Genomic DNA, 26,039 nt, shown 5'->3' on the forward strand with positions numbered 1-26,039 from the left:
AATAAGAAAAAAACTAGCTGTCTAAAGCTAAACCATATCCTTTAAGGTTACATTATTATGAGGTATAAAATAAATCTGGTGTAAATTATTGACATCTTTCTGCCTGCCCCACCACCACCACCACCAAGTACTGGAGATTGAACCCAAGTCAATGCACATGCTAAGCAAACATCCTACCTTTGAGCCACATCCCCAGTCCTTTTAATTTTATTTTGAAACAGAATCTTGTTAAGTTGCCTGAGCTGACCTCAAACTTGGGATATTCCTGCCTCAGCCTCCTGAGGACCGGGAGCTATACACATGTGCCACCATACTCAGCTAGTGATTGCTTTTAGAATATAGTACTTGAAAATCATAGAAATTAAGTTTTTGTCATTTTTTAAAATTATTATTATTGTTGTTGTTGTTATTATTATTATTATTATTATTATTTTGTAGTGCTAGGGATTGAACCCAGGGCCTTGTGCATGCAAAGCAAGCACCCTACCAAGTGAGCTATATCCCCAGCCCAAGTTTCTGTCATTCTTAGTTGTAGTTCATTTTTATATCACCCAATACCTCAGAGGTACTTAGTTTTTCAGAATCTTATATTTGTTCATCATTTTTGAGGGTCTGTTATATGCGAAACATAAATTATTTGAAAATGACTATCCTATTTAGTATTATTTGGGGCTTGGTCTATAAGAAACAAAACCTGACTACGGTGGCATAAGTAAATAAGATTGTATTTTTCTGGTGGAATTCTGTGTGGTTGTTGGCAATGGCTTTCTCTTCTCTTTGATGTTAGGGCCAATTTCTGTTATTTTCCCGCTGTGTTCCTAAGATGGCTGCTGCTACTTCAGCTATCAAATATATGTATCCAAGGCAAGAAGAATACAAAATAATAGTGCCAACCATATTTTTGGCATTTTGTTTGTTTGTTTAAAAGTGAAAACTCCTGCAGAATTCCCTCCAGCAGACTTATTCTTGGTTTTCATTGGTCAGAACTGTATTATATTGCCAGGTTGGTGCAGTGGGCAAGGGAAAGGGGGTCAGCATTTGTTTGTCAGGTAGCAGTCCTGTGGCATTCTGAATTTATGGGGAAAAAAAAGGATATCCTTTGTGGTATGATTGCTAATTATCAGCATTGTTTTCTAGCTGGTTTAGCCACTTAACAAGGAGTTTAATAATAATGTTGTCGCTGGAGAACTGAGCATTTGGTTTTACCAAGGTATACTCCATTCTCATAAAGAAGCTACATTCACATCACTGCTTATGCTTCATAATCAGAATAGACCAGATCAACTATGGATACTGTAACTGGATCTTAGCTCTTTCTGCTCCTCGCATCAAAACTTCTAAAGCCAGTAAGTATTGGTAACTTTAGGCAAAAATTGATACTTTAGGCAGTGGTAACTTGCCCAGCTTTTTTAGTGGAACTAATCTAGTATGGTCAGTCCTTTGTGTTCGTGGGTTCTTCATCCACACATTCAGCCAACTTTGGGTGAAAAATATTCAGAAAATGGATTGAGTGTGTTCTGAACACATACGGATTTTTCCTTGTCATCATTCTCTAAATAATATAGTATATAATTGTTTACATACCATTTACATTATATTAAGTATTATAGATAATCTGGAGATGATGATCTAATCTACAGGATGTACATAGGTTATATGCAAATACTACCCCATTTTATATAAGGGACTTAGTGGTGGATTTTGGTATCCCAGGGTACCAAGGATGACCTGGAGTCAATCCTCTGTTCATACTGAGGGACACCTGTACTGAGGAAGGAATCTAGTACTGTTCTGTTTTGTACACCACAAATGGGAAACATTCATTATTGTTAGAATGTCAGTATCAGTGTATACTACTTTTCCTCAAGTGAATAATTTTGGTTTTGCTAAGTGATACACATATCATTCTTGTTGGCTATGTGTGTGAATAGAGTTTTTTAAAATGATTTTTGAAGTATATTATGGCTTTATAACTTTATAAGCATGATACCAGGCCAGAAACCATAAGAGAAAATATTAATATACCTGACTCTGGAAAAGTCATTGAAAAGACAACAAAAACAGTAGGTAAAAATGACAGACTGGAACAAAAAAATTTAGTAGATGACACATTTCTCTACATATGCATTGAGTTTTACAAATATCTTAATATCCCAGTAAGAATAATAGGCAGAGGCTGGAAGTGTGTCACTCAGTAGTAGAGCACGTACTTAGCATGCCCGAGGCCCTGGGTCCAACCCCAGCACCAGAAAATAAATAAATAAATAATAAAAGAATAATAGGGAAAGCATGTCAATAAGTAGATTTAAAAATCATAAAATAGGGGTGGTGGCTGTAGCTCAGTGGTAGAGCACTTGCCTTGCGCATGTGAGGTACTGGGTTCAATGTTCGACACCACATAAAAATAAATAAAGGTTGAAAAAAAAGTGTTTAAAAAAATCATAAAATACAAATCTTAAATAGCAAAAAAAAAAAATCAGACTTTCAATCAAAGAAATGCAAAGTAAAATGAGATTTCATTTTTCCCTTATTAAGTTGAAAAATATTAAAAGAATAGTAATCCACAGTGTCGATGTATGAGGGAATACTTTCATATCACATTGTTGGGAATGTGATTGGCAAAATCCTTTTGGAAGGTTATTATCTGTTAACTGCCTCCCATCCCCCAAAATAAAACTCTACTTCATAGAAATTGAGCTAAGGAAACAGCTATTGTACCAAGGATCTTTATTGCAATATTGTTTATAATACTGAAAAAGAAAAAAAACAAATGACCATCAATAAGGAAATAAATCACAGTAAAATCATTTTAAGAGATTAAGCAATAATTAAAGGATAAAGTAAAACTGTACAATATAGCCAGGTATGGTGGTACATGGCTATAATTCTAGCAACTTAGGAGGCTGAAGCAGGAGGATTGCAAAGTTTGAGGCTGGTCTGGGCAACTTAGCAAGGCCCTAAGCAATCTCCAAAACCCAAAACTATTGGAGTGTCATGTTGGCACTTTAAAAATTTTTGATTTTCAGATGAGGAATGCCAAATCTATAGTGACAGGGAAAAAAATAGAAACAGTGCCTTTAAAGTAATATCTGTACTTCCATGGAAGATTTCCAGGTACTTTTGTTACCTGGGAAAAGATACACTGTTTGCAATATGATCTATCATATTTTTAAGATAAAAATGCAGCAGATGTATATATGTGCTTATGTATGTATATATCACACTGAATGCTTGGGGAAATGCCTAGGAGGCTGCATATCAGAATGTTAGGGGAGTTTACTTGTGGGGAAAAGCATGGGATGAGGAATGGGGTGAAGACAGATCTTCAGTTGAACCCAGGGGTGCTTAACCACTGAGCCACATCCCCAGCCTTTTTTATATTTTATTTAGAGACAGAGTCTCACTGAGTTGCTTAGGACTTTGCTAAGTTGCTGAAGCTGGCTTTGGAATCATGTTCCTCCTGCCTCAGCCTTCCCAGCCACTGGCATTACAGACATGCATCGCTGAGCCAAGCAGTGTTTTGGCTCTCTCTAATCTTTTTTTTCCATGAGAATGCGTTCATATTAGTTGTCATTAAAAAGTAAGAAGCTCTGGGGCTGGGATTGTGGCTCAGTGGTAGAGTGCTTGCCTAGCAGGGTGGGACCCGGGTTTGATCCTCAGCACCACATAAAAATAAAGGCATTGTGTTGTGTCCATCTATACCTAAAAAATAAATATTAAAAAAAAAAAAAAGTAAGAAGCTCTGGAGCAATAACACCAAACTCTTGGGTGAGTGGAATAAAAGACATTTTACCTTCTTATTTTTTTTATTTTTTGTGGTACTGGCAATTGAACTCAGGGCCTTGTGCACATGAGGCAAGCGTTCTGCCAAATGAGCTATATCTCCAGCATTTTTTTTTAATGTGATGCTGAGGATCAAACCCAGTGCTTCACACGTGCTAGGCAAGCACTCTACCAATGACCCATAACCCCAGCCCTATTAAATGTATTTCTGTAGTGTTTGAATTTTTTTTACAATAAGCATGTATTACTTTATTTCAACAGAAAAATGTTTTCTTTTTGAAAATTACATTTGTAAAATACAGAAAGGTGGCAGGAAAGTTCTGATTATTTCTCCACTGAAGATGTAAATGAAAACTCTTTCTTCCATGGTTTCTATGGGAAGCTGGCTTTTAATACCTGGCTGCTCCTTTGTAAGGCTCTTCCCCTTTTAATTGTGGAAACACATAGGTAAGATCTTTCCTCTCCTTTTGATTTCTTGTTCCCAGAAGCAGCTTCCCCTGTGGTTCTAGCTGACCTTGGCTAGAACCAAGGGTTTGAGTTTTTATTTTTCCACAAATATAGCTAAATTAAATCAATGCCTAGTGGGGTTTGGGGGGCCTAGTGCTCATCCTTCAGTCTCTTGTATCCCTTGTCCAGTTTGAGCTTCATAAATTTGTACTTGGTTGAACTGAATTGAAACTGGAACACAGTTCTTATTAAAAGAGGGAGAGGAGAAGTGCTGTCTTTAAAAGGATCTTTAGGGCAGGGGCATCTTTATTTTGCTTCTCCTGTGGTGTGTTTTGTGTAGTGTTATCTATCTATTTAGTCAATGTTTGCTGATACAAATTCTTTTCCAATGCTAGGAATTTTTCTTTTCAAGTGATCTATTTAAAAAAAAAAAAAAAAAACCTTTTTAAATGCAAAGTAGCCCAGCTGAGTTCCTGTGTTACCAAATTTCCCTTTGGGAGCATTTTTTTTCTAGGTATACTTTGGATACTGGTTTAAATGCTTTCAAATCTTTTTGTTAGTGAAAGTCTTATGTAATTCTGACCCCTTTATAAGTCCTGGTCTGATTAGATTGGCCTTGTCTCCATTATGAGATAGGCTGAGTTTTGTTGCCTACCTAATGAACATTCCCAGCATTGAGAGAAAAACCAAAGAAATCCAGTTTCGCTCATTGTCATATGTTAGCTTGCAAGGGAGGAAGCTACCATGATCCCCAAAATGATCACTGACTGAACACTGTCACCATGAGGAGCAGATTACTATTTTACTTGCATGATGTATAGGTTACTGTTCACATCTATGCTGAAGTTATTCTAAGCTTATCAAGGACATTTTAGAAACAACTTACTTTACATGATGTAAAACCCCCAGGGCTCTGTTAGACCAGAGGGAGCTTCCTGAAAAAATGCAGATGATCTCGGACTATGGTTCACACAAAGTGAAGATTTGGGGGATGAGGGAAATAATCAGCTGATTTCTGTCTATTTTTGAAAGACCCTCTGAGGTTCAGTTTTAAAGAAGTGAATTCTTTGTCATTCCCCCAAATGGAGCTTCTGGAAGTCAGATAGTCAGATGCTGGTGGGATATGTGGGAGAAGCAGTGCTGAGATAGAGACTATTCCTCAAAACTGGCCACCGGCAACAATTTGGGAAAGGAAACCCAGTACAGCTGCTTGCTCTGTTGGTGTGGAGAAAAGCATGGGAAGGTCTTAGTGATGGCAGCCTGCTAAATTTGCGCAGGAGAAAATTGAGGTTTACCTTGAACTAACTGCTGCCTCACAGAGGGTTGTCAGATAAATTTGATTCTGATACTGTCCATAAAATATGTAGGTTATTGTATTTTTCTATGCAGTTTCTCCCCCTTATTTCAGCAGAGGTAGCAACATGAACATTTTAGAGATACTCCGTTCCTTTGCTAAGAACTTAAATTCTCAATAGGAATAGGAAGGATTTCAATTTGAGCACCCACCCATTCTCTCCCCCAAAATAGAATTTAGCCTTCTTACTCCTTTCATAAAGCTGCTGGCTTTATGAAAAAAAAAAAAAAAAACAACAAGGAGAGGATCCTTTGATAAGTACTAAACATCAAATGCATTATTGTTTTGCATCTGGAGTTTTAGAAAAGAAACGTACAAATGTAATCTGGTCTTGTAAAGTGCTTTGTCAACATCACTGCCACGTTGTTCTTGAGGTGCCTTGGTATAATAGAATTTGTACAGGCAATTTGTCTTCGGCTTGCCATTTTTGTGTATGGGTCTGCACCCTAAATATGGGCATATTTGCCACTCTACTGTGATGGCACTCCTTTCCCCCAGTTAGTGGCCCAGAGGCTGCCAAAACTGTCCTTACTCTCCTTACCTGCTTCACCTCTGTTTGATAGATAGACACACTACTCATGGTGGACTGTTCTCGTGTAGCTTGCTCAGCATTTCAGAGCACACCAATATCAACCCCAGAAATACCCTCATAGAGCATTTTCCGTTGGTTAAAAATTCTCAGGCAAGAATGGTTAAAATACAGATGTTTTCTGTGAGGCTTCTTATCTCCTAAAAAGGCACAGGTTATTCTGACAGGTGAAACAAGTCTGGGCAAATATGCAACATTGATCTAATCAGCAGGAACAAGAGCGATGTTTTAACTGGTGCTACCTTTTACCAGCATCATTAAAGGCTCCCATTACTCTTTTATTAGTGGTTCCTTCTTCCTTATCAGATTACAGAACGAACATAACTCATGGCAGTGATTTGATCTCTTGTTAAAGAGGATTACAGCTTTGCATTAACTCGGATTGACACAGTTTATAATTCGCTTGTTGATACTCAGGCAGGCAGTGTCATGTGTTTGACCCCCCAGTAGTGCTGAAAGGAAAGAACCCCCATATATCATCATTAAAGATGGCGCCAAGCACAGTCAGGAGGCTGGAGCCTTCTTCCAGGAGCAACAGAAAGGACAAAGGAAATGTTCTCAAGTTCAAGCCTGAGACTTGGACCAGAGTTTTAAAATTGAAAAGAAAACACTACTGTTGTTTCTTCTTTTTCCCAATTTGCCGCTGTTCAGCCTCTTATTCTTGAGAATTTGCATTGTCAAATTGAATCCTTAGTTCCAAGCAGGAGGTAGAGTGATAAAAGCACATCTTCTAGGAAGAGATTGTAGATGATGAACAGATAAATCCTTCCCCCAAATGGGGCTTCTTGACAAGAGTTCTCGTTTCTGCAGTCACGTTCTCAGCATTTCTTCAAAGGGTGATAAGTCCTCTTTTTTCTCAAAGGGATATTTCACATTCTTTAAAATGAGCATATATATTTCTCTTAAGGATTTTTTGTTTTTAAGTTCTTTTATGTTACTATTCTTGGCTTTCTAAATATAGTATTTTATAGCTACCTTATTAATCACAAGTAAGTAGCTTGCAAGTGGTTAGGCAATAGCTAAGTTTTTCACCTTAATCTAGCTTAGTCATTCATACATATTATTAATATGTTTCCCATAATGATCACTGAGCCAACACTAGATTGCTAAGATATGTAGACCATTTCTAAGTGAAACAACCTTTGCTCTGATTTATCCACCCTCATTCAGCCAACCTGTTTCTGATCCACAGTGAAATGGCATAGAAATAACATCATATTCCACTTTTTGAGCATTGGCTGTATGTCAGGCCTTGCACTAAGCCCTTGATGTACATTTTCATTTTCAATCAGTGAAGTGGTTGACGTTATCTGTATTTTATGATAAGAATACTAAGCATAGAGCAATTAAGTAACTTGCCTAAGTTAAGAGCAGGTAGTGGAACTGACATATTTATTTAGGAATGTAACTCCTAATCACTGTTATTGTTTTTAGAAGTCAGCAAGGATTTTGATATAGATGGGAATAATGTGCCAAATAGAAGCCCCTCAATATACTGAGCTTCTTAATCTAAAACTGGGCTGGAGGATTACCTTTAAAAATTTAAAATTTCTTAAAAAAAATTTTGGGCTGGGGCTGTAGCTCAGTGGTAGAGCACTTGCCTGGCATGTATGAGGCACTGGGTTTGATCCTCAGCACCACATAAAAAAATTAATAAATAAAGATATAAAAAGATTTCCTCCATTTCTTTTAAAGAGGTAATCTGTGTAGACAAATTTTGCCTATCAGTCATTCACATTATAGTATGAATCATGGAATACTCAAAAGTGTTCTTATGGTTATATCTTTCTTCTGATTGTAAAAATCTTAGACTCATAAACAGCTTTGAATTCCCATCCAGTGTATTCAGTCCATTTGTTCTGAGAGTTCTGCCTGTCTCATACATACTCAGGCACCTGTTGCCTTTTCCTTAGAGACAGTATCTTTTCTTCTATAATAAAAATAATACATACTTATGAAATAAAATTTGGAAAATACAGAAAGGACAAAGAAAAATAATCCCATCATGCTATGTATTTTTTTTACAGTTTTATATGCACATATTCTATACAGATGTATACATATGTTTGATTAACTTTGTATTATAAGCATTTAAATGCCATTAAATATTTTTGAAAGCACTTTAGAAACATAATATTCTATTATGGAATATTCATATTAGACATTTAGGTTTCTTTTGTTTTTCTTTCTCTTTAGGTAATGTGCAATGAACATATTTTCATGTTCAGGTTTTGCTTATATCCTTAAAATAGGTTCTTAGTAGGGGAATTTCTGAGTCAAATGTGTAAGCTTTCTAATAATTCTTGATGGTTGGTACTAATTTATATGTCTCCTTCCCAGCCAACTGAGGCTTATGTCACTGAACCTTTGCTAATTAGGGAGAATTATCTTATAAAATTTATCTTGTAAAAGTGTTTTTTCTTGCTTTTTTTTTTTTTGGTCCTGGGGATTGAACCTGGGGGCACTTTGCCACTGAGACAGATCCCTAGCCGTTTTTTTGAGACAGAGTCTAGGTAATTTGCTGAGGCTGGCCTTGAACTTGCTGATCCTCCCACCTCAGCCTCTTTAGTCTCTGGGACTACAGGTGTGTACTGCTGTGCCCAGCATGGAGTTCTGTTTTAAGACAGAATATTGTTCAGTGGTCTCCACTTTCTGTTTCCACAGCCTGATTTGATTCGAGGTCTTTTTTCAAGTTCTCATACATATGATCACGCCAACGGCCTCTTGACCACTGGTGTCTGATCTATCAGCTCTGTGTATCTTCAGGCTCCCCTTCCTCAAGGACCACATAAAGCGTGCTCCTGCTCCTTGCCTGTAGACTAAGCTCACACTCTTGAGCCTGCTGCCAGGGCCTTCATTGATTTGTCACCAAGCTATTTCCTTGTTAATCTGTTTCAGCAGCATATGCTGGTGTCATCCAGAGTGGGTCCTGCCATTCCAGGAACCGGCTCCCTGTTCTACCTCTGTCTCTTCATTCTGCTCCCTCGAGGTCTTCCAGCCCTATTCCACTGGGTACTCTCCTATCAAAGTATTCAGTCCTTTGAGTATACCAGCCTTTCCAAGGAGACGTTTGTGATCCCTATCCTGATCCGAGTGGGTGGCTTTTTCTGTGTCGAACCCCATTTTATTGCTCCTCTCTAACAGTATTTATTACAGTTCACAAAAACACTTACTAGGGTTTTCTTTCTTGCTTGCTTGCTTTCTTGCTTGCTAAGAATGTTAATTTATAAATTATGCTGGCATAAAATGTCAAGACCAAATGTGAGATTACAGTAAACATAACCATAGTTATTTCACTTATAACTTAACATTGTATTTTTTAAAATATTTTTTTAGTTGTAGATGGACAAAAAATACCTTTATTTTTAATTTTATGTGGTGTTGAGGATCAAACCCAGTGCCTTCCATATGTGAGGCGAGTACTCTACCACTGAGCCACAGCCTCAGTCCTAACATTGTATTTTAATTCCAGTTGTGTCTTGCCTTATATAGCATTTTATAGCACAAGTATTACTTACCAAACAGTTTATTTCAGGTCTTTTTCTGGTTGGTGCCATCCCTATCTATGCTAGGGAACAGGTTCAGCATTCTTGGGTGCAGTGCATACACCCTTGATGCTTACATAAATTGAAATACTTAACTGGGAGTGGTGGTGCACGCCAAGCTGCTTGGGAGGCTGAGGCAGGAGAATGCGAGTTCAAAGCCAGCCTCAGCAACTTAGCAAGGCCCTAAGCAACTTAGTAAGATCCTGTCTCAAAATTTTTAATAGATAGATAGATAGTGATTCTTGTGTCTTTTTTGTTATTGTTGTTGTTGTTAAATGAAAATAGGCTTTACTAGATTCTTGAGAATGAAATGTCCTTAATTTTTTGTTTGATAAGTACTGTTTTAAATATAATTTTCACAGATAATTATTTAAATGAAATTAGTGTTTTCACATGGCTGTAAATCTGTTACACAGATTTGCCCATTTCTTGCAAACCCCCAAACAGTTGATTATAGACTTCCTGTCTGAAATGCCTTTAAAGACTTTCAGCCTATAAGTCTAGGTACAATTTGCTGGTAAGATTTTTTTTAAAAAACAGTATAAAAGATGGATGAAGAGGAGTTTCTTGCCTCTTTTATTGAAATCTCTTCGAATCATCTAACTCCTCTAACATACTGCCCTTGGCACTTTGTACAAGTCTGTGCTTTATATGGCCTTCAGTGGAGGTTGCTTCCTGACTGTTTGTGGTGTGTGTCTCTGTGGAGCAACATTGCACCGCTGGAGGGCCAGCTCCCTGTTTTGTTCACAGCTCAATGGTCAGCATTGGAAAAATCCCAGAAATGAAGGGTCAAACTTTGGGATTTGTTGTTCCCTGCCCTTTGCTTAAAGGCTTTTTGAGGTCGTTTTTACTTAGGATGGACCCGGGAAAAGATCTTCCAAGAAGACTCTTATTTTCCCATCATTTCCAAGAGTGTATACTGTACACTTTGAATTCTACCATAGGCTTGCTCCTGGCCACCTCTGCCAGGTTTGGTTTCTGGTGACTCTTCTACAAATAGAGGTGTACCCACAGGGCTCTATGATGACCAGTGACAGCTTAGGTCAGTTTTTTGGACTGCTTTCAGAAATTGTTTTGTTTGAGAAGAAAACAGCTCTGGGGGTGCTGGGGTTGTGGCTTAGTGGTAGATAGCTTGCCTAGCATGCGTGGGGCTCTGGGTTCAATTCTCAGCACTGCATTTTTTTAAAAAATATTTTTTATGTATATTTTTTAGTTGTAGATGGACACACAGTATCTTTATTTATTTTTATGTGGTGCTGAGGATTGAACTCAGTGCCTCACTCATGTGAGGCAAGTGCTTTTCCACTGAGCTATAGCCTCAGCCCCTCAGCACTGCATTTTACAAATAAATAAATAAATAAATAAACAAAGGTATTGTGTTTACCTACAACAAAGAAAGAAATTCTTTAAAAAAAAAAAAAAAGAAAAGAAAGAAAGAAAAAACAGTCCTAGAAGGGATTCTGTGTATGTTAACAAGCATAGTTACCTTTTGTTGTTTTTGGTGTTGGTAGTAAGTGTCAGACCATAAAAGGACCTGTGTCAAGGGCATCACCTCATTGCTTTGAGTTCCAATTGCGGGGAGGCACCTAGTAATGGGAAGCTACTCCCAACTATTCTGGGGAATGAGGTCTGTAGTGAGCCACAGCCACACCTGTGTTGAATCCAGTGTCTCCTCTGGGGAGCAGAACACTTGATAAACTTAGCTCCTTTACCCTCCGGGTACCTCAACGTTAAAGGCAAGGAAGACTGAAAGCTCCTTCTTCTTCTTCAAGATCTGGAAGCATCAGTGAAAAGTGTGAGGCACTGAAGTCCCTGGGTCTGAAGTCCCTAAGTGGGACTGCCCAGTGGGGGCGGCCGCCAACACTGGAGACTGGGACAGGTCCTATGTGGTTCTCCTTTCTGCTTCTCGGAGGATGGTGGGGGTTGGGCCTTTTGTCTCTTGAGTGGAATGTGAAATGCTGAAAGAGGAGCAGTTGTTCTTCAGTGCTTTGTGCTCCTTTATAAGAAAGAAGAAATCAATACACATTTTCTCATACACACACTTGGCAGCACTCCGCCTCCTCCACAGCTCGATCCTGCAGTGGAAGGAACAGCCATGCCCCGAAACAGACTCACCGGCTTCCAGGGGAATAAATGCAGACTACTTATTTTGCACTTAGCAATCAAGGTTTTTAAAGGCAGCCGTGTAACTGGCTAAGGCCAGCAGACTGCTGAGTGCAGGGACTGGTTGACAGAGCTAGGACAGTGAAGGTGGTGCTGTTATGGATGTCCAGGAGCCCAGGGTCCTGGGCTACCCCTCCTGGGGAATGTTTACTGGCAGGTTCAGCAGAGACCTTCCTTTTATAAATTTCTCTGTGGACAAAGGAAGGGAGAAAGTTCTTTGAAGTATGCTATTAGGAACCAAAAAAGATGGAGGTGGCAATTTACATTTTTTTCAGTTAATATAAGAGTAAACTGTCCAGGGCTGGGGTTGTGGCTCAGCGGTAGAGTGCTCGCCTAGCACATGCGAGGCTTTGGATTCAATCCTCAGCACCACATAAAATAAATAAATAAAATAAAGATATTTTTTTAAAAAGTAAACTGTCCAAAGAAGAACCCTATCCCAGGATGGACTTTACTTTTTAATTAGAAAGTACAGTATGGATATCTGTAAGTTTGTGTTGTAGTAGTGGCTAAAAGTTAGGTGTGGTCCATGAGTAATTTTTAACAGAATCCGTAGTTTAGGTAACATAATAACCTCATAGTACAGAGTGAGCTCAGTTTTATTCTGAGCTGATTGGGGTGGCCTGAGAGGGTTTGGAGCCCATGCTCTGGCTTGGCCCAGAGGAGGTAGATGGTCAGAGCTGAGAACAGGCAGGGGGTCATGGGGCAGCATGTGGCGAAAGAAAAAAGAGGAGACCCAACAGTCAAATGTAGGAGGAGGGAGATGAAAGGACAGAGCAGAGGAGAGCCTGCCCTGAACTGGCTGAACTGGCCAGCAGAGCCCAGGGTGGAGCTCTGGCACAGGTAGCTGCGCTGCTCCTGGCTGCTCCTGCGGCCAGCAGCTCAGCCCTGTGTCCTCTGAGCGCTGTGAGTTGCTGCTGCTGCCGCCTTGGGTTGGTTTGCCCATTGCTGCTTTCACATTTGGGCTGGCACTGGGTTTCTAAGCAAATGAGCTCTCCGACTTGGTGTCAGAAGTAATAGCAGTGTGCCTGCCAGAACTCTCTAATTTTGATCCCCTGGAAGTTGAGGTTAAACTGGAGCTGAGAGATACATCCTGTGCGGCCCCCACTGGCCCTGGATCACAGGCAGCAGTCCTGAGATGGATACAAATGTAACTGGGTGTCAGTCTCCCCTTCCCCGTGGTTGGGGGAAGTGATTCACGTCTAAGCAGTGAAGCATCCCCTGGCTTCTAACAGGAGCTGTGAGAGGGGCTGCTGTCTGAACAAGGAGCTTCATCTTCCTGAAGCCAGCAGTCACAAAACCGTAAACACAACACCGGCCAACTCTATTGCCAGGATCGCGGTGGCTTGACGTTAATATTAAACATCTCCAGCAAGTCAGAGAGCTCTGTAGCCTGGCTCCAGAATAAAAATAAATAAAAATAGAGAGAAAATCCTGCTAAAAACAGTGAGGTGGTTTGTCGTCTTTCCTTTGTGAGGCCATTTGTCTTCTCTCGCATCAAATCTGTTATAAAACAGTCAAACTGTGAAAGTGGAAATCATCCCAGGAATATGGAATATTAATGCACAGGAGAGGAGCAGCGTCCCTTTTGTCTGAAGAGTGGCTCCTGCCCCCCCTTTTGTAAGCCACCGAGGTAAATTATTTTTCTTTTAACGAATATGAAAGACTTGAAGCTAGTGGTATTGGAATGGTGGAAGTTTCAAGTATTTTTTTTTCCTTTGTTAAAGTGGAGTGAATTTCTAACTGATGAATGAGGAGAAAACCTTTATAAATTTAATCCCAGTTCCTTGCCCGTCCCTGTTCCTGTCCTCTCTCCTTCCTCCTCCATCCTTTTGGTTCCTTTGTTTGGGGCCTGAACCTGCTTCTTTGAACACTTATAAATCTTGAATCTGTCTGATCTTTAGGAGACAGGCCAGAGGCCGCACGTCACCGTGTGTAATTTAAAGCTGCAGGGCTAAAAGCATTTGCAGAGGTTTGAAGGACCCAGTTCTGACCTGACCAAAAGAGCACATTGGAACAGACCTTCTCGAGTCTCCTTCAAGCCCTGGGAGGATGGTGATGAGAGCAGACACACCGAGTAATTTATGGGCTCCGTTTGCTCCCAGTCTCCTCGGCACCTGGTCCCCTTAGAAATGAGTCATATACTGCCACCTTGTGGCAGATTCTGGCAGCTGCAGTCTGACTGTCTTGGACAGTCCAATCTGGTGTTCAGCTGGTGTCTGATCCAAGATGATTTGCCTTGTATCCAGATTTAGGTAGGTAGTGATACAGGAGGGGATTCTCTTGAGTCACTACTGTTGCTTTGATAACTTGATCATGTTAAGAAATAGGTCTCAGGTGAGAGAAGATGGCTTTCTTTTACTTTCTTGTTCTGTGCATTTTGTGGGTATGGGGTGTTTTTTGTTTGGTTTGGTTTGTTTTGATCTGGGATATGTGAGTTTAGGAAAGAAACCTGAGATCCGGTCACACGTGGTGGCACATGCATGTAACCCCAGCTGCTTGGGACGCTGAGGCAGGAGATCATAAGTTTGAGGCCAGCCTCTGCAACTTAGCGACACCCTGTCTCAAAATAAAAAGGACTGGGGGGCTAGAGATGCGGCTCAAGCGGTAGCGCGCTCGCCTGGCATGCGTGCGGCCTGGATTCGATCCTCAGCACCACATACAAGCAAGGATGTTGTGTCTACCGATAAATAAAAAATAAATATTAAAATTCTTCTCTGCCCCCCTCTCTCACTCTCTCTTAAAAAAAAAAAGGACTGGGGATGTAGGTCCATGGCAAAGTGCTCCTGGGTGCAATCCCTAGTACCCAAAATAAAATACAAAATAAGTAAATAAAAATTTTTAAAGGACTGGCGGGGGGGGGTGAAGCTCTGTGGCAGAGCATTTACCTAGCATGTGTGAGGCTCTGGACTCAATCCCCAGTACAAATAGTAATAACAACAACAATAAGCCTGTGTTTTGTTGTTGGGGAACATGGAAGGAGGGTAAAGTTCTGACCTTTCTTTGGCTGCATTCGGTTCCTAGGCTTTTCTGCTCTGATGTCCTGTGTGGCATTCTGGGCAGGTGATGCTCTTTATAAGAGCTGTGTCAGGGTCTGCACTTGGACTTCCTTCCCTACAATATCCAGTCTTGAGAACTGAGTTCTGATGTGTCACCTGCCCCTGGTCCCATTCCTGGGATGTGCACATGGCACCTGCGTGCCATTTGGATTGATATGTTCCCATCGTGAGCCAATAGAGACATTTTCACTTACCTTTCTCTCACTTAAAGCCACTGATACTCAGTAGGATTTGGATCAGAGAAGCAGAAGAAATGAAAGGTAGAGGAAGGTGCTGTTTCAGTCTCTTGTGTTGTTGGGAAGCTGGCCACAGGCCTTCAGATGGCCCTCTGTAGCACCTCGGGGCTGCTGTGCCTTGTTCCATTTTTCATCATCAAATGATGGTGCAGTTTATGTAACAGGGACTTTGCTTAGTACTCTGAAAACAGTATCTTTAACGAGAGTATGTCACCATCTTACTGAAGAGGAAGCTAAGTTTCAGGGGGCTGAGTAATTCACCTCAGCTCATGGGTATGGTAAGAACCTGAGCCAGAATCAAGAGCCACTCTGGCTCCAGATTGCAGCCCCTGCACATTTGGTACATGCCGCGAGGGTGTGCCACATAAAAGTGATTTGCTTTGTTTTAGGTGATTGTTTCTAAACTTGCTTTTCCCATTTGATTGAGTATATAACAAAAGAAAGCTATTGTCCCAGGGCTTTTAGGCATCTCTAAGAGGAAAATGGAACAGTGGATAGCCTTTGCCCTCTGGCCCACTTTGGTTTCTGACAATTTGAATGGAGGCACGTGTTTAACTGGAAGAGGATCCCTTTGTTTGATGCCATTAACATATGCCAAGTAATAATTGGAGGGACACCTTTTTCTGTAGGCATGTGGAATGCCTGGGCATATTGGTAGACAGAACAGAAGGGACTAGAGATCTGTGAAGCAGAGAGAAGGGTTTGTTTAGAATATAGGAAGAAGGGCTGAGCTGGAGGTGCCGGGAAAGTGCTGGCCTGCCCCACACAAAGTCCTGGCTTGAATCCCTAGTACTGCTCAACCCGCAAAAACTGAAAATGCCAATGTGGAGGAGGTGGGGTCCTCTCTACCCACGGCACTGTCTAGACAGTGCTGTCAGTGTGAGGACTGGCTCGGAGGTTCCCGGACCTTTCTGTGGCCCTTCAGCAAGCTGCAGGACTTGGTCAGGCTGGTTGGAAGACTACACGAGAGTGATGGAGGGAAATACAGCTGGTGAGCCAAGAAAGGACAGGTTTAGATAGAGGAATACACCGGCTAGCTGAGGAGCTGCCACAGCTTATAGCAGTCAGCCTTGCTCCCCTCCTGGTTCCAGGGAATACGGCCATGGGACAAGTCACATAGCGGAGTTGGGTCCAGTGTATCTCTCCTGGTAGAACTGAGTATCCCAGACAATTTACTGCAGATGGTCACCTTCCCAACCCAGCTTCTGCTGATCTGTTGTTCTTTGTAATCCTGCACAGCAGCTAACAAAGTTCAAGTAGACATTCAAATATTTTTTATTAATTTATCACACCTGTGTGTTGTATTTTGAGACCAGGAATCATAAACATCTAGTATGTTTCTAGTACATGTTTATGAACTTACGCAGCACTAAGTCAGTCGTTTTCAAAACACAAACATTTGAAAAAGGGTGACATCAGTATCATCACAATGATTTTTGAAAGCACACATCTGTCGTCAGTGGCCATGCTCCTCTGTCAGTGTGGAGGCGCACACGTGGGAATCTCTGCACCAGGCTTGTCCATGCTGACCCTTCTCATGAAATTTGGGTTTGACGTGAGCCCAGGTGGAATTGGCAGGGAGCTCTGGTAGAAAGTCAGAATTAGTCTGACTTTCCCTCCGTGTGCTTTGTCATTTTCCTTGATTCCTCGAGGTATCTGTGCAGGGATTGAGTTAAATGGAAAACAAATGCTGCGCCACTTCAGGGCAAGGCCCTGCGGTGTGCAGGAGAGGGGACTATGAGAAGGGAAGAAGGGCCAAGTGTGCTGGGTGACTGAGGTAGGCACCATCTTGCGAGCTATGGACTGCTGTCATTCTAGTGGTGAGTGGGGCTTTAAGTGAAATGGGGGTGCACGTGTATAATAATGCATATATTAAGGACTACGCCTTTTCTCATGAAGCAACAAATTAACAATTTTGAATTAAGCAAGGGCAAATTATGTATATAATTTAAATCAGGAAAGCATCATCACTGTCTTCACTGGTATGTTTGGAGGATTGGCATGAAATACTTCCTGGGAGACTGTGATATACTGGGGGGGCGCTCTATGGGCCACCCCCAGGAGTAGTGGAATGGCCATTTTCTTTGCGCTGTCCACCTGCCTCAGGAGTGGGGTGCGGCGACTTGGAGGTGGCTTGGTTGGAGGCTTGTCGGCAGGAGGAGGAGCAAGGTCTTTCTGAGAGCAGATAGCAGATGCCTACAGAGTGCCCGTGCTGCAAGCTACCGTCCTAGCAAACTGAATGCCCCGCACAGACCATTTGCAGGTTTAATACTCTCCTTTGTACTGTTTGCCCAAATGCCATCATGAAAGACCACGCTCTGTGTTGCAGTCCTGAGAGAAGCATACGGGGGGAACTGAGGGCACACATGTGTCCTCACATCTGTCTGGGGCTGCATTGTTATACATGTGCACCCCCATTTCACTTAAAGCCCCACCCACCCCTTGAATGACAGCAGTTCACAGCTCGCAAGTCGTTGCCTACTTCAGTCTCCTTGGAAGAATCATACAATAAAAAGCTGGATTCCAGCACACACACACACACACACACACACACACACACACATTCCGTCTTTATGGAAAATGGCTGCTAATCCATGATCATTTTTTTCCAGAAACAGGTTTTATGATAATATAGTAAAAATATTAAATTAGAAAATGCCTCACTAAGGGTTATAAAACCTTACTACACTAGAGATAGGTAATTATCCCCTCTACAGCCTAAATGACAGTTTAAAAGAAATAAAAATGTTAGTGCTCATTACTTGCTTTTGTAGGTTGCAATAAAGGGTAAGTTAAATTTTAATTCAAGGAAGAGCCCTGGCTATCGACCTTCTACCTTAGGTCCAAGTCCTGTTAATTACTCTGTCGCTTATTCTCCTACATGATACTAACATTAATACATTTTCTACAGTGGACATTCCCACTGGCCATTGAGACCCACAGTGTGGAGGAGGAGGGGAGACAAATCAGGAAAGGTACTTCAGATCAGTGATTCAGATCTTGATTCTTAATGTGATGGGGAGCAGGAATTATTTTTTAAAGAAAACCAAGTTCATTATGCATAGCCTTAAGGGAACCTCAAGTATTAAACTCGACACTTACCCTGGAGAATCAGAGGAAGACAAGGTTAACCTGAAGGATTGATAGTCTGGCCCTCTGCACAGCCAAATCCTGGTTAGGGAAGAAGTGCTGCAGTAGAAGCCATTTGCCTCCTCATCTCCAGCTTTTGCTTGCCTGGTTTCTAGTTTTGTTTTCCTTGGGAAGGTGTGAGGGATTTGGATGTGCTTTCTTTCTTTTCAGATGTTTTGATCTTTCCCTCTGCACTGATGCTAGACCTAGCACCTGTCTGGGTTTGGGGGCGCTCCTGGGCTCTCTACACCTCAGTCTTACTTGGTGTGTGAAGACTTTCCAAACTGAAGATAGGTACAGACTTTGATGGAGTCAGTTTCCAAAGTAGAACACGCTTGTGCCAGAGGTACAGGCCTCCCTCTGCTCAGCCTTCTACAGTTGCCCTTCAGCTAGTGCAAAGCTTGCTGTGTGCCCATCTCTAGAGTGCCCTGGTCCTCGCCCTGGACTAGGAAAGTTCCAGGGCCTCAGGCACAGGCCCATTTGGACCTATGGTCTAGGAATTGAGAAAGCCCAAGGACTGAACTGAAAATACTGTGTGGGTCAGATGGCTTCCAGGTCTTTATTTTCAACCAAACTATAGGAGAATGTGAGTTGAGTTGTCAGTTGATAGATTTTAATTTTTGGAACTGGGGATGTGGCGCAGTGGTAGAGTGCTTGCCCAGCATGCATAAGGATTTAGGCTCAATCCCAGCACCACAAAAAAAAAAAAAAACAAACAAACAAAAAAAAAAAAACAACGTGATTTTTAGTGATGGGTCACTATGTGATTATTTTCCCCCCATATAATTCAGAAAGAATGAGATGAGAAGAATCAAGGGACATTTTGGTGACAAAACTCCCATTCCTATCTGGGCACAGTGGCATGCCTGTAATCCCAACTACATGGAGACTAAGGCAGGAGGAGCCCAAGTTCAAGGGTGACCTGGGCAACTTAGTGAGACCCTGTCTCAAAATAATATAAAAAGGGCCGGGGATATAACTCAGTGGTAGAGTACTCCTGGGTTCAATCCTCAGTACATTAAAAATTAAAAAGAAAAAAAAATCCCATTCTTTTCTGCTTGTTCATATGACAGGATTTCTCAGGACACACATCTACAAAAAATAAGACTACGGTTGATGCTGAGCCCTTTTTCATTCTAATGATAGATGATATTCACCCATAGATCCATGAACACTCAACAGGGAAAGCTTCATTCATATCCATTAAGAGATGTGATTCCAGTAACACTTTATACATTTATATTAAATTTTCACTAAAATTATAATATACTGTTTGTATTGTTAATATATAGAGATTGTATCCTAATAATAATTATAAGGATAAACCAATCCAGAACAGAATTTCAATTACTTGAAGACTTGTCTCAAGAAATTAAAATATTTTCATTTTAAATTTTGAAAATTTCAGATGTTTTCCATTTACTTATTTTTGTGGCCAAAAAGTATAATAGGGTAATCAACGAAAGAACAATTATATTACAACAAAAATCTATAGGGAAAAGTCAAGTGGAAATGTCAACCTGTTTTTGAAAAAAAGATGCTGTAAAATTTCTAAGTTAGAGAGTTTGATTATGTGTTATTTAAATAAATGATAATGGGTATCCAGTCACTGTGGCATTGAGGTTCCATTGGGAGCATTACAAAAGGGTCATGACTTTTAAAAGTTAATAATTACAGCTTTCTCATAATATATCCTTTGTGACTATGTAAATTTGCTGTGAAAAATTTCATATAGCAACTTAGAATGTGTGAGGGGTGAGAAGTTTTGTAAAAATTGTTTTTGGACTCTTGAGCTCTGTCCTCCCAGCGTGCATGACCACCTAGGAATGCAAGGTCTCGAACCTTGGATGTGCTGAGAAGGGCTGGGCTGAGTCAGCAGCTGGAGTCTAGGCAGGTCCTTATCTGGAGCTGCTCCTGGTCCCCAAGGAGGGCTTGCTTGGTCTGCCTCTAGAGCTGGGGCCGAGGGAGGAACCGGAAGCACCAAAGGCAGCAGGAGGCCATCGCATTGCTCTTGGTGAGGGATGGCATGATCTGAAATAGTGGGGGCCTGGAGGGCAGCAGGGCTTGGGTGCTTTGCAGGTGCACGTGGCCTCTGGCTGGTGGGTAGTGGGCCCAAGTGAAATTGCTTGAGGGTGTTTAGATTGGAATGATCCCTTATTTGTATTCTCCATCTCTCTCTCTCAAAATATTTTAAGAACCCAGACCACTCAGCTTCCCAGGTTGCTCTGCCACGAGCAGCTGCATATGTTTGTCAGCTTTGCGCACCTGAGTGTGAAATGATGTTCCATCAAAACATGGGTTCAGCATTTCACTCTCTGCTCCTGACACGTGAACCCCGCTGCGGACAGTAACTGCTGCCTTCGGCCCTGGCGTTGCACTGCTATTGCGGCGCAGAGTGGAAGCATTTGCTGGGGGTAATGATGGGGTCTGGTGCAGGCAAGCAAGGCGAGGCTGGAAAGGGGGTGGCTTGAAGGCTAAATAGCACTGCGCCTCCGCTTCTCCCTCTCATCAGCCCGTGTCCTCTTAAAGTCATACTGTCCTTTCTGTCATGGCTCTCCCCTTCATGCCGTTTAATTTTTTCCTTGTTGAAATGGCTAGTGAGACTTGTTTTATTGGCAAATAGGCAGGCCCCGAGCGTGATGAAGTGAGGCCGGCAGGGCCTCGCTGCTCTCCTGTGATGGAGCTGGCGGCCGGCAGGGGAGCTGCCTGCGCTCATTTGCATTGGGGCTGAGGCCGCTCTTCACCTTTGTGGGGCTGTCTGGGCTGTGGAGAGCGAGGCAGACAGATGTGTGTGGCAGGGAACAAAAGAGGCTGGAGCTCAGGGTGAGCCTGCTCTTTGTCTGCAGGCCGTGAGGCTGGTTGGCGGTTCGGGAAAGGGTGGCAGCAAATACTCGCCGTAAAATGGCTGCAGTAAAACTGGGACCCCCTGTTTTCTAACCCACGCGCTCCCCAACATGAAAGGCTAGTTTAGATTTCTGTTTTCTTCTTTAAGGTTTTCACTTTTTTAAGGCTTTGGTATGCCATTCCCATCTCCCGTGTCCTGATTATGGTGCTTCTGTTCCTCTCGGTCACTAAAAACGGGGTAACTTTAAAAAAAGACTAATGAATTTTTGGGTTGAATTCTTGTGAAAAAAGAGCTGTTGAACGATGGAGGTTTTTGTTTGTAAAGTCAGGTTTGCCAGTGATAGCTCTCAGCACTTTTAAAAGCCTATTTCTTGACAAGATGGCAGACAGTATTTTTAGTCAGATCTGAAAATATTAGAGCTGCCATGGCCTCTTACCGGGCTGCTGACTCCCTGGTCAGCTGCGTGCCTGCCTCAGTTGGCTGTGTCCCCGGGGCCCTCTTAATTACATGGGTCCCACTTGCTTGGAGCCTCAAGGCCCCTCCTGACTGCAGGGAGAGCTGCATGGTATGCACAGGGGAGAGGGCCCTGCAGCGTCCATCCTGCAGTGGGCAGGGTCCCTCCACACACACTCTTGATTTACCAGTCCTTGGCAGATGGCTTTGGCCAGATGTGTATGTGTTGCACTTAGTAACAGAGACAGAGGTTGGTGTGGTAATTGATTGTATTTTCAGGAACCCAAGACTGACATCTTAGGAGTTTTTAAAATGTCAAAACCCAACTTTTGAAATAAATTTAGCCAATCAAATTATTTATTAGATTGAGACTAGAGAAGCTGCTGGGGGGTGGGGAAGGTCTTGGGTCTACGCCTGAACTACTGCACATGTGATAGTAATTGGAATCTTGTTGCTGGGTCATTTTCATTGTTTTTCAAGTACTGCCAAGTCCAAGAAAATGTATGAAAACTAAATTATATCCCCCTACATCCCATGTCTGATTGAATCCTCCTCATGGTGTGGCCGTCTCATACATCCTATTAAAATATTCAATCTTGTTTTCTTACTTGAAGAGCCTGTCTGTAAAGGGCAGACTTAGAGAAAACTCATTCCCTAGAGACAGGGTATCCAGGCACACTGGACTGTTTACATATTTTACTATTTGATTGGCTGCGTCTGGATTTCTTCCTCTCGTTGTATTTGTGAATAAGAGCTGTGAGGTGCATTTTTTAATTACATGGCTGTGTTTTCAATGGAAGGAGCAGATGAGAGTATTTCCCAGCTTCTTAGTTTCTTTTAACCTTGAGAAGTTAACTGGTGTGTTAACCAATTTGTTTTGTTTGTCTTCTAGGACAGAGTTGTATCGATCTCTTTTTGGCCAGCTCAACCCTCCTGGCGCCGGCCTTGGGGATTGACGTCGTCGCTGTCTCCTTTGCCCTGGGCCTCCCTGCACCCCGCCAGTCCTGCCGCCTGCTCACCCAGGAGGCAGCTGTGATTCCTTGGGGCTGAGCGGCCAGGGAATCCCTGGGAAGGTGCTCTGCCCGGAACGTGTGCCCAGTGCCTGCAAGGGCACCTCCCCATGTCCTTTAACCATCATAAATAAAGACTATTGTCACTGCTGATGCCACGTGTGATTTCTTAAGCAGCACACAGTAAGTGTGATTTAGGTCTGTAGCAGGAAGACTCCTTTGTTGGGAGGGGTTTTATTTTTTCCTAGTTAAACGGCCCGGCCCCCTCTTACAATATAAGCCCATTCGTCCTAATGGACCCTTAGGTGGTTTCTGGTTTGGGGCTGTTGTGAGTAATGCTGTGGTGAGCATGGACATGCAGATGTCCTTTCAACTTTTTTTTTCTTCTTTTGCAGTACTAGGGATTGAACCCAGGACCTTGGTGCATGCTAGGCAATCGCCGAGCTGTATTCTCTGTTCTCATTTTTTATTTTGAGACAGGGCTTCATAGCTGCTGGCCTGTTCTAAACTCCCAAACCACCTGCCTATGCGTCCTGAACAGCTGGGATCACAGGCATGCGCCATCACACCTGGCTCCCTTCAAAATGTCTTTTGAGTCTATACCCAGAAGTGGGCTTGCTAGTCATAGGAGGTCTGTTTTTTCCTGGGCTTTGGTGAGGGGTGTGTTTGTGTGTGTGTGGTGCTGGGCTCAGATGCAGAGCCTCCACATGCTGAGCATGCACTCCACTACTGAGCTGTACCCCAGCCCTATTTAAGTTTCTTGAGACTTCTTCTGTCCCCATAATGGCTATGCTAATTTACATGCCCATCAAAACAGTGGAAGGGCTCCCTTTTCTCCCCATTTTTGCCAACACTTGTTATCTTTCATCTTCTTGATAACAGCAAATTAACAGGTATGGGGTGATATTTCAATATGGTTTTGTGGGTTTTGGGCTTTTCCAGTTCTAGGGTAGCACCCAGGACCTTAGGCAGATCAGGAAGTGCCTCCTCCTCCCCACCCCACCCCTGCTGACCTGCACCCTGAGCCCTGCATCATTTTAGTCTCTACTTTTCGTCTTGTTGTGTCTCTTTGATTTATTTGCGTTTTCTACTTGCCTCCTATTATCCTTTCAATGTCCCCAGTCTTTCCTGTCTGTCTGCCAGTATGAAGTCTTATTTTCCCCATCAGATTATTCACTTCTGGAGGGCCAGGATGGCCATGTGCCTCATTTGTTTCATGACAACATATGTCACATGTCTGGGTCATTTTTCTTTTCTTCCCCCTGAATTGCCGACTGAAGCAGGGCATCCTATCACTGAACTTAGGGCCTCACTAACTCACCCAGGGTAGCTTCAAATTTGAGATCCTCCTGCCTCAGCTTCGGGAGCAGCTGGAATTGCACTGTGCCAGGCTGGTTCTCACTTCTCAGTGTGGTTTTAATTTGCATTTCCCTAAGGATTAGTATCGCTGAGCATTTCTTAATGAGTCTGTTAGAGTTTCGTATATCTTCTTCTGAAAAATTTCTGTTCATGTCCTTTGTCCATTTTTTAAAAAGGGTTATTTGTCTTCTTGCTGTTGAGTTGTTTGAATTTCCTGTGGATGGTTGGATAAATACAATGGGGCCTATATACACAATGCAATACTATTCAGCTTTTAAAAAGAAGGAAATTCTGTCATTTGTGACAACATAGATGAACCTGGAGGATATTGTACCAAGCTGAATAAGCTGGGCACAGAAAGACATACCACATGACTTCATGTGGAATCTAAAAAAGATGAACTCAGAAGTAAAGAGTAGAATGTTGGTCACCAGAGGCTGGGGAGTGGGGGGCGGCTGGAGGACAGACTGGGGAGATTATTGGTCAAAGGGTACAAAGCGTCAGATGGAATGATTTTTGAGATCTATCACACAGCAGAGTGACTGTGGTCATTAATAACATATGCCATATTTCAAAATAAGTAAATTTCAAGCTTCTCACCACAAAGAAATGATAAGCAAGGCAAGTGGTAGATTTGTCAAATAGCTTGGTTCAGTCATCCCTCATTGTATACCTGCATTAAATATCACATTTTACTCAATGTATACAATTAGGATTTTTCAGTTAAGAACAATATTAATTTTGGTGCTGGGTAATGGTGGTGTGCGCCTATAATCCCAACCACTTGGGAGGCTGAGGCAGGAGGATCAAAAATTGGAGGTCAGGGCTGGGGATATAGCTCAATTGGTAGAGTGCTTGCCTTGCATGCAGAAGGCCCCTGGGTTCAATCCCCAGCACCACAAAAAAAAAAAAAAAAAAATTGGAGGTCAGCCTGCTTGGGCAATTTAGCAAGAACCTGTCTCAAAACAATAAAAAGTACTGGGGATGCAGCTCATTGGCAGAGCACTTGACTAGCATGTGCGAAGCCCCGAGTCAATCACTAGAACTGCAAAATGATAATAAGATTAATTTTGGAATGGGAATGGGGCTCAGGAGTAAAGCACTTGCCTAGTGTTCATGAGGCCCGGGGTTTGATCTCAAACTGAAAAAATATATATTCATTTTTAAAGAACTTCACAAAAGAAAGAATTCTGGGGCAGAATGCTACATGGGTGTGTGTATGCTGGTTTATTAGGACTCTTAGAACAGGGAATCCCCCCCAAATCATAAGCTTTGCCCATGAGACTTTGGAACTTGGATATGTGCGAATTTGTTGCTCTGACTTTTGTTTTGTCTTTTCACTTACAAAGATTTTTTCCAGGGTCCTTTCCCATTCTACCCATTCCTAAATCACTTTATTGAGATTAGCTGTGGTGTAAATCTAGCAGGAGGAGATGATTCACTTGTTTTTCATCCAAAGGTCAAAAGCTGGAAATTAAATCCCCATAAAGGGGATTTATTGGCCTGCTGTGGTCAGTATGCAATGAAGATCATTTTGCGTAAGTAATGTGCGCCTGGGTGGACCCGCGCGTGGCACTGACCACCTCACAGCACAGGTCCTTTGCCCCAGTTTTTCATTTAAGACTATGGGTTTAGAGAGGTATTGAAGTCAGGCGACGGAGTGTAGTTGTGTAAAGTCAGGCTTTGATATTGTTTTAAAATTTCAAATGCAGCAACAGATTTTTGGGCACCGGAATCCCACCTGTCATTGCAGTGGTGGGCAGGGACTGCTGCTCGATGCTCGAAGACAACTCCAAACAGTGAATCTTGAAGGGAATCTACGTCGCAGTTAGCTGAGCTCAGGATAGGGCATATTGGAGGGAGGAGAGTTTCTCCGCCTTCTTTTTGGCCCACTGTGCAGGTGGTTTGTCCCTCTGTCTCAGCAGCCACCTCTTGGACTATCAGGGAAATGCTTCATCTTCATTTTGTCCCCGTTTACCCCAAAGATCAATCGACAGAAATAGGAGAGTCCCCACATTCACCCCTTTCAAAACGATCACTCTTTAAAACACGGAACATCCAGTCCTG

At 42.2% G+C, this 26,039-nt stretch overlaps 1 protein-coding gene across 2 annotated transcripts in view; it reads left to right on the forward strand.

Annotated features, from left to right (window-relative positions):
* Positions 1–22,747, forward strand: part of Aatf (apoptosis antagonizing transcription factor) — a 106,898-nt gene extending 84,151 nt beyond the window's left edge. For both annotated transcript variants that reach the window (XM_076870225.1, XM_076870226.1), the window contains exon 12: positions 22,496–22,747. In XM_076870225.1, coding sequence (XP_076726340.1) covers positions 22,496–22,559 — 64 coding nt within the window. In that variant the 3' untranslated portion in view covers positions 22,560–22,747. The remainder of the gene's footprint in view (positions 1–22,495) is intronic.
* Positions 22,748–26,039: the final 3,292 nt, after the last annotated feature.

This window comes from Callospermophilus lateralis, chromosome 11 (genome assembly GCF_048772815.1).
Source record: "Callospermophilus lateralis isolate mCalLat2 chromosome 11, mCalLat2.hap1, whole genome shotgun sequence".
Taxonomy (NCBI): Eukaryota; Metazoa; Chordata; class Mammalia; order Rodentia; family Sciuridae; genus Callospermophilus; species Callospermophilus lateralis.